Source organism: Aplysia californica, unplaced genomic scaffold (genome assembly GCF_000002075.1).
Source record: "Aplysia californica isolate F4 #8 unplaced genomic scaffold, AplCal3.0 scaffold00103, whole genome shotgun sequence".
Lineage (NCBI taxonomy): Eukaryota > Metazoa > Mollusca > Gastropoda > Aplysiida > Aplysiidae > Aplysia > Aplysia californica.
The window spans coordinates 778,341-792,057 of NW_004797373.1; the positions used below are offsets into that span (position 1 = coordinate 778,341).

At 41.2% G+C, this 13,717-nt stretch overlaps 1 protein-coding gene across 1 annotated transcript in view; it reads left to right on the top strand.

Moving 5' to 3' along the window:
- LOC101850323 (CD109 antigen) overlaps positions 1-13,717 on the top strand; it is a gene marked incomplete at its 3' end in the record, with an annotated part of 124,263 nt that overhangs the window by 103,581 nt on the left and 6,965 nt on the right. The window contains 3 exon segments of the mRNA XM_013080868.2: positions 5,000-5,062; positions 10,434-10,543; positions 12,999-13,149. Of these exon segments, the coding sequence (XP_012936322.1) occupies positions 5,000-5,062; positions 10,434-10,543; positions 12,999-13,149 (324 nt within the window).

A 13,717-nucleotide genomic window follows, 5' to 3' on the forward strand; every position in this document is an offset into this window, starting at 1 on the left:
TGAAGTTTAAGAAAATAGCAAGGGGAATATTTCCAAGATAATGTTGGATAGATTACAGTAAAGGTACGCGGTTGGGTTTGAGGTGGCCGGCCAACCAACACCTTGTGAGGGAATTTTACGCGACTACCGCTGTAAGAGTTGATAATGAAACTTTCTGTTTAAAGCCCTTATAGGGGGTGCCCATTAGCGCAATCGGGTCGGGTTGGGTCGGGTCGTCGGGTCTGGTCGTTTTCTAGTGGTTTCAGGGCACACTACAGCCCGCTGCGGTTGTACCCGACGATGTAGAGATTAACCTCAATGGCTTTCACGGCTCTTTTCCGGAGTTCCCTGTTGCAGTGCTGCGGCAGCCTGGAATCCCATAAACATGGGTTACACCGATAACTTTCTATTATCAAAGATCGTTCATAACAAGATAGTTCACTAGGCAAAAAAAGTGTCCACAAAATCAGATGGCGCTGCAGTCTATGTTTTGAACTTAACTCTCTTTCGTTACCCCAGAAGAAGAACAGGAACAGCACAGTTTGTTAGCTTCGCTTTTATTGTTTCCACACAAGTAGGGTAACTCTGTTCGTAAAATCTGTTTTTTTAAAGAGGGTGCCACCGGATTTTGAGTGTCAACATGGGCACGTGACTCAACCTTATTGTGATTGGCTGCAAACCACCCGATCGCGCGACTCGCAGGCCTGAAAACAAACTCGTTTGTTTTTGCAAGTCACCGACCGAGTCGATCGGTTTGGGCAACGATGGCCGCTTTGCACCCTCAATTTGTCTAGCCCTGACTATCAAATCGACCCGACCCGACCCAATCGCGCTAGTGGGCATCCCCTATTACATCTGGCGGTTCGGCTGGAAACACACGAGTCAGTGGATGTAAGGTGCGGTGTGCATTCATGGCTGAGTGCCTGCAACGAAGAGAGTTGGGTATTGCTGGGTCTCTGCCACTATCGACTACCTATCAACCAGAGTACCTCACTTTCGATGAATGTCCCATTTATGAAGCCGGGGTCACGTAATGAAACAAATATTATTTTGATTGGAGTTTCCTTTTATTTTGATAGGATGGGGTGAGGTGGGGTGGGAATGGGGGTGGTTGATTACGCTGCATGTTGTGTGACCTGTTGTCACTTGGAACCAACTGAATAAAGAGAATTATGAAAACAGCAGGCCTATGCGGTATATAATTTCTCTCTCTCTCTCTCTCTCTCTCTCTCTCTCTCTCTCTCTCTCTCTCTCTCACGGTTATGCGCTGTGCTGTCACACGCAGGAGACCCGATTTCGGTTCCCGGGTGGGGAGAAATATTACAATATTCCAGCAGCGAGGTTGAGATACTCGATAACAATAATGTCTCCCTACTCAGGAATCGAACTCATGTTTCCTGCATGAGACCGCAAAACGCCTATTTATAACCGCTACAACACAGACGTCGGTGATTGGATACGAACCCCTGGTACATAATGTATGAGATAAATGAGGTTATTGACATGTGCAGTGCAGTCTACCGTAACGGGAGTTGAAGAAAGACAAAAGTCGGCCTTGTCCTTGACCTAAATCTGGTGGCGACTGAATGCACATTTCGACTGCAAATTTTACCCTTTCACCGCTAAGATTGGTGCATTTACACGTATTGTATGTTTGTATAGAAAAGGGTAACACGAAGATACAAAACGTTAAAACAAAGCAGTCACAGAGAGATTATCATTATTGATTCTTCTTACTTAAAAATGAAATTAACCGCGCTAGATGTCGTTATGTCTTCCTCAAACTTCCTATGTAGGAAAGTCAAACCAGCTTTGAGGTATGAGGTTATATTTAGTACTAGAGTTCATGGCAGAGATGTCCCCCATGCAATAGAACGGGGACTGCGTGTGCCCACCCTGGGACGCTGAACGTCAAGGGCACGACATGCGCAGTTCAACAGACGTGTGACGTCACTGCTGCGAGCTCTAGTATTATAATATATAACCTCTTTGGGCCCCACTGAGAGTTGACTCCTGATGTGCTTACTAAGCCTAGGAGCTTCCAAACGGAGGGCTTTAGTTTATTTGTATCCATATTGTGTGCTCTTGTTTGATCTACCACATATTGTGACATCCCGCCCGCTCCCTTTAAAAAACAGTGAGTAAAACTACTGTGGAGATCAGTAAAATTAATAATGGAAGTAAGAAGGGGGGAGGGGTGTGTATGTGTATTTGTGTGTGTGTGTGGTGGGTGAGTGTGTATATGTGAGGCAGCGAGGTGGAACCAGGCTCTCGTCAAAATAATCAAAGTGAAGAAACTCGCATTTTTCCCGCAGGTTTGTGAATTTTTATCAGTTTTATGTTTTTTGGCCCAACACCTTTCATGCCCATTAAAGACTCATTTCTGAGTGGACTTTTCTGAAAAACGTTGATTAAAGGCACAAAAAACATAAATTGTTAGTTACCTTGGACTCTTAAGCTAAGGAAATAACTAATCTTTGGAGGCCATTTTCTCAGAAATGTTATCTCTGAAAACAGGTGACCCCCTCCTCCTTCTTTCGCAAATATCACGATTTTTATTCAAGATAAATGGATATTTTTTCATCCAAATAAAGACAAGTGAACAAGCTTTAAGATAATACCAATAACTCTACATGCCCCAAAATTGACGAGAGCTTGATTCCACCACGCTGCCTCACATATGTGTGTGTGTATGTGTGTGTGGTGTGCGTGGTGGTGTGTGTGTGTGTGTGTGTTTAGGAGGGAGTGGGATGAATCTATAATTCATTCCACTTCTAGAAAGAATTCCTGCAGCTACTACGTATTTACACTAAATATAGAAAGCTATTTCATGTTCAACTCTTAGGAATTTGAGGAAGTACACAGCAAGTCCTTATTATTCAATTATATATTTGTGACATTAAAAAGATATGGTCGGTTGAGTTGGGGGGGGGTAGTAGTATAGCTTGTTTTACTTCTTTTCCAATACACAGTAAAGTTTAGCCACCCACCCACCCCAACTCTGGACAGAGCTTAGTTTAACTTTGCTGGTAGAATGTCAGACAGATTTTCTCTCAATACAGTTTATCGAAGCATCCCTGTAGCTGCCTACGTTGCAGTATGAAAATCTGTTGTCTAGAAAAAAAAACGCATGAACTCAGCGGAGTTCAAATGAAAAGAGTGACTTTATTAGCCTAGCAGTTAGGCTACCTAAACCCATAATCCTGAGAGTGCCAGTCTGAAGTTCGAGCTTCAGCTCAGCCCGACGCTGTGTCCCTAGGAAAGGCACTTGACACGAATTTTACTATTTGGCTCAGTCCTTTTGGAGACGGACGTTAAATTCGGAGGTCCCACCTCCTACACAACTTTACTGTGGTGCAAGGATTGGGGAGGGGGGGGGGGGGTTTAAGCTGTATTATAGTCTGAAGTATAGGGAGTGTAATTTATTAAGGCCAATAGTTCAGAAAACCCAGCTGACGGGCTGAAATACGCAAACGTTGTGCTTTATACTTTTTATTACATGAGTGTTCAACATCCATCCGTATTGGTGAGCTGTGACGTAACCCAACTGTGCCCTCCATGATGGAAGTAATAATGTAGTATATTCTCCTTATGCAATACCTCTCTCAGCTGTAGACTTAATCTGCGTCACCGAAACGATGATGTGGAAGTTGATATAGCTAGACAGCGACAAATAAGCCAGTATAAACGAAGTCCGAGGGCGTAGAGGAGAAAAACACACCCTTTATGGAATGAACAACGTGCTTTATGAAGTGAGCAATCTATACCAACATGTACTTTGCTTTGAGTTCAGATTGATGTACTGCCCCGTTAGTGTCAACCTTAATGTGCTCTCTGTTTGCACGAATCCTAGTTATAATGGCTACAGTGACAATATTACTTCCCACGCGCAGGAAAAATCGATCAAAATTTAAAATTACAAAAAGGGTCAGTAGATTCGCTTGGATATAAACTTTTTTTTTAAATTATAGGGTGTTATAAAACTGTAGGGAATATTGTAGGCTTTAGTGAAGCCTTATGCGTGATCTGCTGGTCGCTGACCCAAAACTCTTCCTGTCCGCATAGAATGAAGCAAAATCTGGGGTCAATAGTATTGTAATGATATGTGAGGCATCGTGGTGAAATGAGGCGCTCGTCAAAATAGTGAAATCGAAAATATCAGCATTTTTTCTATTAGGGATGTCAATTTTTATCGAATTTTTGTTTGTTTGGCTCAACGTCTTTCATGTACATACAAAAACACATTCCCATGTGTATTTTATTAAAGGCATAAAATTTGTAATTTTTCAGTTTTCAATGACTCTCGAGCTATTGAAGTTACTGAACTTTGGCGACCTTTTTCTGTCTAATTTTACCACTGAAAGCGCGCGGCCCCACCACTTTCAATAGCAAATATCTCGACCTCTATTGAAAATGGAAGGGTATTTTTCTTGTATTGCAAGCAAGACTACGGAATAAGCTTTTAGATGATACCAATAATTCCACATGCCAAAAAATTGACGAGCGCCTGATTCTACCTTGTCGAGACATTTAGTTTGATCTTTACCCTTCGACCTTATTATAATGGAAACTAAGCTAAAATCTGATTCCTGGCTCGAGTCCAAGAAATAGTCATCACACTTGGGTCGTTTTGTTGGGAATTTTTTGTGTGGTTTTTAAAATATGTTGTTTTTTTTTGGGAGGGGGGTATTCTAGTTTAGTAAGAGTTTTACTGTGGGTGGTTGGCGGGTGCTCTGGTGTGGTTTTCTCGTTCTTTCCTATGAAACATCCATCGTCCTGATCTCTCCTTCTTATTTTGTGTTTGTTACTCTCTTGTGTAACACCTCTAATCTTCGGCACATATAGTATGTGTTGCAAGTGCCGTAAAACTCATACTGAAACTAAAACTAAAGAGTTTTGCGGCGCTCGCAAATGCATACGATGAAATGAGCGGGCGTGTGTGAGAAGGACAAAGAATTGACACGGGCGACGAATTGACTTAGTCTAAAGTCTAAAGTCATTGTATTACTTTTCTTTTCAGTTCAAAGAGATCCCTGTGACTGCTTCTGTCTACGCCACTGGATCAGGTCTTGCTCTGGCAGAGGTAAAGTATAGTTTTTACATTGCGTGGTTCTTATAGGAATAAAGTTTTAAAAAATATTTAAAAAATAATAATACATTTTTTTATTTTTTTTAAAATATATAATATACATGTATATATACATTATATATATATATAAGTACATATACATTATATATATATGGTATGTATATATATATATACACCAGTGGAAATTGTATGAGACGGTCACCCATTGTCCAGGAGAAAGGGGGGGGGGTGGTCTTAGAAAGGTGGCCGTCTTATACAGTTTCATTAACATGTTTTTAAAGAATCAAGGGGGAAGAGGGAAATGGAAAGTGGTCGTTTGTACAGGTGAGTGTTTTGTACAGGTGGGCGTTGGAGCAGGTTCCAATGTATTATGAAAAACCATCTCTTTCTCTCTGTGTCTCTTGTGTCTCTCTCTCTCTCTCTCTCTCTCTCTCTCTCTCTCTCTCTCTCTCTCTCTCTCTCTCTCTCTCTCTCTCTCTCTCTGTCTGTCTGTCTGTCTGTCTCTCGCACTGCATATACATATATATATATATATATATATATATATATATATATATATATATATATATATATATATACAGTCAAACCTGTGTAAGACGGCCACTCGTTGTCAAGGAGAAAAGTGGCCGTATAAGACAGGTGGCCGTCTTAGGCAGGACTGATCAAGATAAAGAAAATAAACCATTCCCATCTGAGGCCCCAATCAAAAATAGCCCCATTGCTGTTGTCTTTGTGGTGTTGTTGCTGTTGGTTTGTATTTCGTTTGTAATTTTTATTTTGTCGCTGATTTTGCACAATGGTGACAATAAAACGAAATGTATCAGACAAGGAAGACCGAGTGCCATGTTAAAACAAACACATGGGTCGCCACCACTCGGAGAACGAGGGACGCTTCTGTAACAAGTTCATGTTGACGTCCTTTGTTACTTTGTTACAGACTGGGTAAACAGTAACCACTCATCTCACTTACGATTTGTGTATGAGTTCTGGGCGGGGCTTATGGGTTATGAGGGATCACACGCTAACTCACCTGCAGCTGAAAATTGGTAGCTATTGGTCAACAGTGGGAGGGGCCTACGCAACATGATCGGTTGGAGGGACTACCTAACAACAACGACAGGTGATTGAATTATGGTGTAATTATGACGGCTCGCCCACAACGCCAGGGGCCAATGCACAATTTATGACAAAACGTAATGGATTCACTAACGTGACCGTCTTAGACAGGTATTATTGCTTAGTATTATAGGGGTTGTGTGTTAAATTTTTGTGGCCGCGGCCGCGTTGGACAGGTGCCCGTTTTACACAGTTAAACTATATAGAAAAAACGCAAGGGGGGAAATGGAAAGTGACCGTTTGTACAGGTGGCCGTCTTATAGAGGTGGCCGTCAGGGCAGGTTCGACTGTATATATATATATATATATATATATATATATATATATATATATATATATATATATATGTGTGTGTGTGTGTGTGTGTGTGTGTGAGAGAGAGAGAGAGAGAGAGAGAGAGAGAGAGGGAGAGAGAGAGAGTGCATTTATATCTCTTCCTTTTTCTCCCACTCCACCTCTCTATCTATCTATCTAGCTAGCTAGCTATCTATCTATCTATCTATCTATCTATCTATATATCTATTTATCTATCTAGCTATCTATCTATCTATCTATTTATCTATCTATCTATCTAACAGACAGAGAAAGAGAGAGAGAGAGAGAGAGGGGGGGGGAGTCAGAGAGAGATGAATCATCATACGTGATGTAAGGTTAGGGTCACTCACAGGTGAAGCGTACAGGTGAACCAAACACATTTAGTGCATGAATACATCAGTCTCCCAGACACAAGCTTCACGTTACACAATGAAGGGCGGTGACAATTCAAACTCACACTCTGCATTAAGCACGGCCATCATAGATAACCTGCAGAGCATGCACATCTTCTGCAAGCTTTTCAAACAGCTTTTGAACCTAAAACTGTGATTAAAAGAAAACAAACAAACATAGTTTCTTAATCTGTGTTATGTGTTACCAATTGCATGTTTTCAAGATATAATATTACGTCGAAATTCGAATACTAAATGTGTTTTTTTAAGCTAGAAAAATACGTAAAGTAGAAACTATAGTTAAAAGAAAGAAAAACGTTTTTATTCTCTCCCTAAAAAAAAAAAAAGACTCCAGGAGAAACGAATATGGAAATTTTGATAAGCAACATAGAAGTGGGCCGGGAGTCTTATAAAAACTACTAGTTAAGGATTTGTGCGCGTTATGGCATTAAAACTATTTATGTATCCATTTAAAAGTAACGGTTGCACCATACTGCTGCTGCAAGATTTGCAGTACTTGTCAATATATTATTATGATTTTTTTAGCAGTTTGCAGTTGGGGGGGGGGGGTATTTTCTTTTGGGATAATGTAGCTGAATGTCGGAGTTGCTGTCTTTATTCTTTGCTTACCAGCCCACACACACACATACTCCACAAAAATAAATAAAAATAGAACCCCTACCCCCCCCCCCCCCCCCCGCAAAAAACCAATTTCCTCTTAACTCTTTAAACCCGAAGCAGACACATAATGCTAGGTTTCATTAACGGGATACCAAAGGCAATGCATACTATAAACGGTCGCTTTTAAACACAAAGAGGCTATCCTGAAAAATGCTGTTTTGAGAAAATAGAAGGTAAAGTTTTGCCTCTTGTTCAGTTTCTTTAAAAGACAATGAGACTTTTCTCTATAACCAAACAAGTATACACAGCAGTTAAACCAAATTTCTCCAATAGATAGGGCAATGCCCACTTTTGGTGTAGGTCAAGATTTCTGGAAACCGCCTAAGACCGCTTGTCCTTAAAAGTGACGAAGTAATAAAAGTGAAAATTCGTGTTTCTGAATTGTGTAGTGTGATAGTTTGAAATATGTCTCAGCTTTGCCTTTTGGTCAGCTCCTAATCGGACGTATTATGTGTCTACCGGTGTCTGTTGTGTAATACGGGGTGCCCATTGTGGATGGGATTGGGTTGAGGTCGGGTCGAGCCGGGGACAATCGTCGCACCCGTCGTCTGAAAGCAAACGCGTTTGTTTTTGAGGCGACTAGTCGACGCGATTGGCTTATGCCACGATAGCTGCTATGCACCCTCAGTCTGGCAAGCAAACCGCCCTGGCCAGACTCGATCCCCCAATGGGCACCCCGAATAACGGTTAGTCCTTGCGCTGTCGTACACAGGAGGCCTGAGTTCTATTACCGAATTGGGTCTTTTTTTTTTAATCGAACGTCTTGGCCTGTCCACTAGGATGTTGCATACCTCTCCGCCCTGGTAGGGTCTGACATGCAAGGGCAAGAGCCGCCTCCTAAACAATGACCAAAATTGTGTCGATGGAGACTTAAAAACGCCAGAGTTCAACTTTTTTTCTTTATGATTCCGTTATGTCCTTAAAGAGTTAAAATTTACAGATCTCCTAAAGTCCCCGGCAGCTCAGCAGGAAGGTTTTGTCTGAACCGTTTTCGGCGAAAACTTCTCTCCCACGTCGTTCAAGGATCGCATTGACCTTTTTTTTCTTTCTTTTTTTTCGGCCCAGTCTTGGTCACGTTGCTCTGAAATTTGTGCTGAATTGTATTGGTGGTATCGATGATGATGGTATCGGATAACCCAGCATGGTGTGACCAAAACAGGAATCAATTTTGTTCAAATGGACTTTAAGTCTCAATGCAAACAATTCATTTGACTGAGAAAACAAGTCCCTTTCTACAACTGCTTCCGGTGGCTGTTTAAATTCATAAATAAATGCGATATCAGAAAGAAACATGCAAATTGTTTTTTTGAAAAAAGCAACGAAAACAAACATTCTCAATACTTGGCGAACGATGGACGTTTCATACGCACCAAACACTACATTATTACTCTATACCTTTCTATTAAGCTAAAAGAAAATCGATATCTACGAAAAAGAACGGGTACAAATCTCCGCTTCCCTTGGCCATAAACCATTGTTATCTCCGCGCTCCGATACGTAGCTGGTCCTGCTATACATCGTGACCGCAATATTGCTTTACACCTGTGATGACCTGCCTAATGGGAAATCGGAAGCTTAGTCATCTATGTTCAAGCGATTTGGTTTCCCCATTACACCGATTTCATTGCCGGATCTGGGAGGGGGGGGGTATTTTTTGGTGTAACCATTATCCACGCGGTCTGGAAATTATTGCGGTAGTAATAAAACATTTTGTTGAACACATGTTTGACTATGAAATCAAATCATTTTCTTTTTTTTTAATAAGCTAGTTTGAAGCAGTTAGGGGTACATCGAGAAACAAGTGCAAAAAAATGCAATATAAGACAATCGCCTGTACGAAACGACCACTTCCCATTTCTTCCCCTGCATTTTCTCGTTGCATGATAATGACACTGTATAAGACATCCATTGTCTAAAACAACAACTTTTCTCCTCGAAAATACGAGTGTTTTTTAGCTGGCGTCACTTGTAGGTCCTACTTCTTTTCTTTCCCTCTCTTCTTTCTGTCCATCTGTCTCGTTTTATCCTTGCACTATTTGGCTGTTATTGTGTCGATGTGCAACGTTATACTCAAGCTCTTCCCGAAAGTCGGTGGCTGTCTTAGACAATTACTACTGTCATTCAAATTTTAATGTTCTGTACTTTCCCAAAGACCAAAGCTCTATAAATCTCATTTAGTATAATCTTCGGTCTCCCAAAATGAAAAGACAGAGAGCAGAATTGTCATTTCATCAAAAATTAAGGTCCATGCCAATGCCAAACAACAAATCCTTTTTCCAAGGAATGCTTTAAAAAATATAGGTGTTTTTACGCCTCCATCAACACTGTTTAGATCATTTAGTGTTCGGGCTTCAGACTCTGCTCTGCCTGTCATGGCCAGCCAACCGGGTATAAGAGGGATTCAACATTCCAGCAGAGATATCAAGAAACTCGATAAAAAGTACATTTCTACCCGCTCGGGAATCAAACTTGGGCCTCCTGAGTGCGACAGTGAAACACCTAAACGTTACACCACAGACATCTGTCCAACGAGCCCGACTGGAAATATTTTGTGTAATATATATCTAGAATGCAGAATACTCTTCGACAATCTTTACGACAGTAGTTTCACCTGCTAAATGAAATATAGATAGATAGATAGATAGATAGATAGATAGATAGATAGATAGATAGATAGATAGATAGATAGATAGATAGATAGATAGATTTGATTGTATTAAATCCATATGGTATTAATAAATAAAATATTATGTTTGCATTATATTATGTTATATAATATAAATAATTCTCCCCACCCACACCTACTCCCACCCACCACCCAACCCCCACATCAAATTTAATCATCTGCGCTATCGTCACAGATCGACTACAGCTTCCACGTCACCCAAGCCTTGGTCCTGCCTTCCTTTGACGTCAGCATCGTGTGTCTGGACGATGATGTGGATCATTTCACTCTGATGATTTGCACAAAGTGAGTTGTGACGCTTTCTTTTTTTTGTTGGCCTCCTACTCCTATTTCTTATCATCATCATCATCATCATCGTCGTCGTTGTCGTCGTCGTCGTCGTCGTCGTCATCATTATCATCATCATCATCATCATTATCCTCATCATCATCATCATCATCATCATCATCATCATCATCATCATCATCATCATCATCATCAACAACAACAACAACACCAACAACAACAACAACATCATCATCATTAACAACAACAACAACATCAGCAACAACAACAACAACCTCACAGAATCGTGAACTCAGAGTTCTCAGTGTGACATATTATTCGTGGTCACGCTTGGAAACCAGATTTTTTTGGCACATGGAAAAACATTAAATTCGTAGCGTTCGCAATATTTTCTCACTCCTCTTCAAAATGAATTGCCACAAAGGACCACACATTAAAAGAAACTTTCACAACCTTTGAATGTTATTCACAACGCCATTTGTATTCGTGAGACCAGCAGGCGTCTGAAAACAAATTGCTGATGACTCAAAAAGTTTATGAAGCGAATCCTGCAAGGTGTAATATTGTGCTTGGGTCGTGAACCCATAAACCGTTCCTTTGGTTACTTTTTCGGAAGTTGTTAAGTCTCCCAAGCTGTGAATTGAAACATATCCTGTTCCCCTAGTAATGTTTTCGAAAGCTATCAATGCCCAGCATGTCAGTGCTTAATATGAGCCAGTGGTTCCTTTTTCTGATGTTCGCCTTCGTTGCTTGAAATAGCCAAGTGAAAACGTTTTGGTGCATATCTGACGATGTATACATGTATGTATGTGTGTGTGTGTGTGTGTGTGTGTGTGTGTGTGTGTGTGTGTGTGTGTGTGTGTGTGTTTATGTGTTTGCGTTGATGTGTTTTCTTCTTTCTTTGTGTGTGTGTGTATGTGTGTGTATGTTTGTGTGTGTGTATGTATGTGTGTGTTTGTGTGTGTGTGTGTGTGTGTGTGTGTGTGTATGTGTGTGTGTTGTAGAAAAGGGGAGAGAAAAGGAAAGAGAGAGAAAGAGAGAGTGAGAGAGAGAGAGAGAGAGAGAGAGAGAGAGAGAGAGAGAGAGAGAGAGAGAGAGAGAGAGAGAGGGGGGGGGGGTTAGTAAGCACACGTGTGTTTATTTTTAAGAATGTATTTTTATTATGTTTGTTTTGCAAGGACGAGAAAGGGGGGAGGAGTCGGATAGTTTTCAAATTTCAGCTAACTGTCAACAGCAAACGAAGGAGGGGGTGTAGAGAAAGGCGAGTAAAAATGAGAAAGAGGAAAGAGAGGGGCGACACACACCGAGACAGACAGACAGACAGAGAGAGAGAGAAAGAGAGAGAGAGAGAGCGAGAGAGAGAGAGAGAGAGAGAGAGAGAGAGAGAGAGAGAGAGAGAGAGAGAGAGAGAGAGAGAGAGAGGGGGTAACAATGTAGGGAGGAAGAGAGGAGGGCTAACAGACATGGAAAAGCGTTATGAAAAATTGTGTCGCATACAAAACAAGGTTGTTATAAAGTGACCCTTGACGGTGCTATTATTCTTACTCGCAGTGCAGCACACTAAATGTTAATTCTCACCCTTGTCCCCACATACCTCTGCCTTTTTCTCATTATAAGTTTTAAAAGTCAACACTCCCACTCCTCCCCCATCTGAACACCTAAACAAATCTCCACGGCAATTAATGTAAATGCTAAAGAACTCCCTTTTGTTACGTGCTTACACTTTGTGCGTTATAAGGTTTTTATCCTCCCCTATCACCCCCCACACACACACACACACACACACACACACACACACACACACACACACACACCCTTTTTCCTTTTTCTCCAGAATGTAACGTTAGAAAACTTCCCAACAAAACACTCTCTGCCCACTTTCTGAATATGATCGAGAACCATGGAAGACTGTTCCCTCGTCTCCTCTTTACTCAAACTTTAACCATAATCACCCCCTCTACCCACTCCACTCTTGTTATTTTCCTTGCTGGGGTTTTTTTTTCAACAACATGAACGACATAAAACAATCGCAGGTGTTTGGAAGGCGTCACTGGTAGTAGTAGGTCCTACGTCTTTACGTTCCTTCTGTTGCCTTACTTTATCTCAGCACTGTGGTCGCTTCTAAACACGAGGGTGCTATCCCGAAAACTGCTGTTTTGAGAAAATCGAAGGTAAAGTTTTTACCCCTTGTTCAATTTCTTTAAAAGACTGGGAGAGTTTTCTCTATAATCAAACCCATATTACACACCAATGAAACCATACTTCTGCTATAGGTAGGGCAATGCCCACTTTTGGTGTAGGTCATGATTTCTTAAAATCACCGAAATCTGGGTTAGCCCGCTTGTTCTTAAAAGCGACCAAATTATAACCATTATTGTGTAGATGTGCTTCTATTTACTCAAACAAACAAACAAGCAAACACATGACACAATCCTTGTCTCTCCTCCCTCCCCAGATGGTTGCATCGCACCGATCTCACCGGCATGGTGGTTCAGGAGATCAGTGTGCCGTCCGGGTTCAAAGCCCACGTGGACTCACTGAGAGACGTGGCCGGCCTGAAGCGGGTTGAAAAAGATGGGAACCTGGTCTCCATCTACTTTGATGAGGTCAGAGTCTTGGGCTCGGCGTTTGTTTTTGTTTTTTTGTTTTTTGTTGTGCTGTTGTCTTTTGCTTGGGTGGGGGTTTTTTTTTTTCTGCTTTTGGTTTTTTCTAGTTATCTTATTTTTGTCTTAATGTAGGTGTTTTACTCCCCCATCGACACGGTTCAGATCATTTAGGAAGCGGTTTTTCGGCCCCATCTATCGGGCCAACCGAGGTTGAGAGGGATACAACATCCCAGTATAAAGACAGATGAAGATTTGTCCCCAGTCGGGAATCGAACGTGGGTCTCCTGCGGGCGACAGCAAAGCGCCTGACCGCTTCAACATAGACATTCTGAAAAGATTTTCTATATTATTTGTTATTACAAGTACTAAAACAGAAGTACTGGAGTACACATACTAGAATACTTTACTTTGAACACTTGAAAAGTAAGGACAATATTTAGATACATCGCTACATCAGCATTACAAATTTCTATCTGCTCAGTGCCTAGTTTTGATAAGTTTGACGTAAAAATAATAAATTTTACTTGATAAAAAACTGCAGATACAAGAAAAATTGGGGGGATATGGA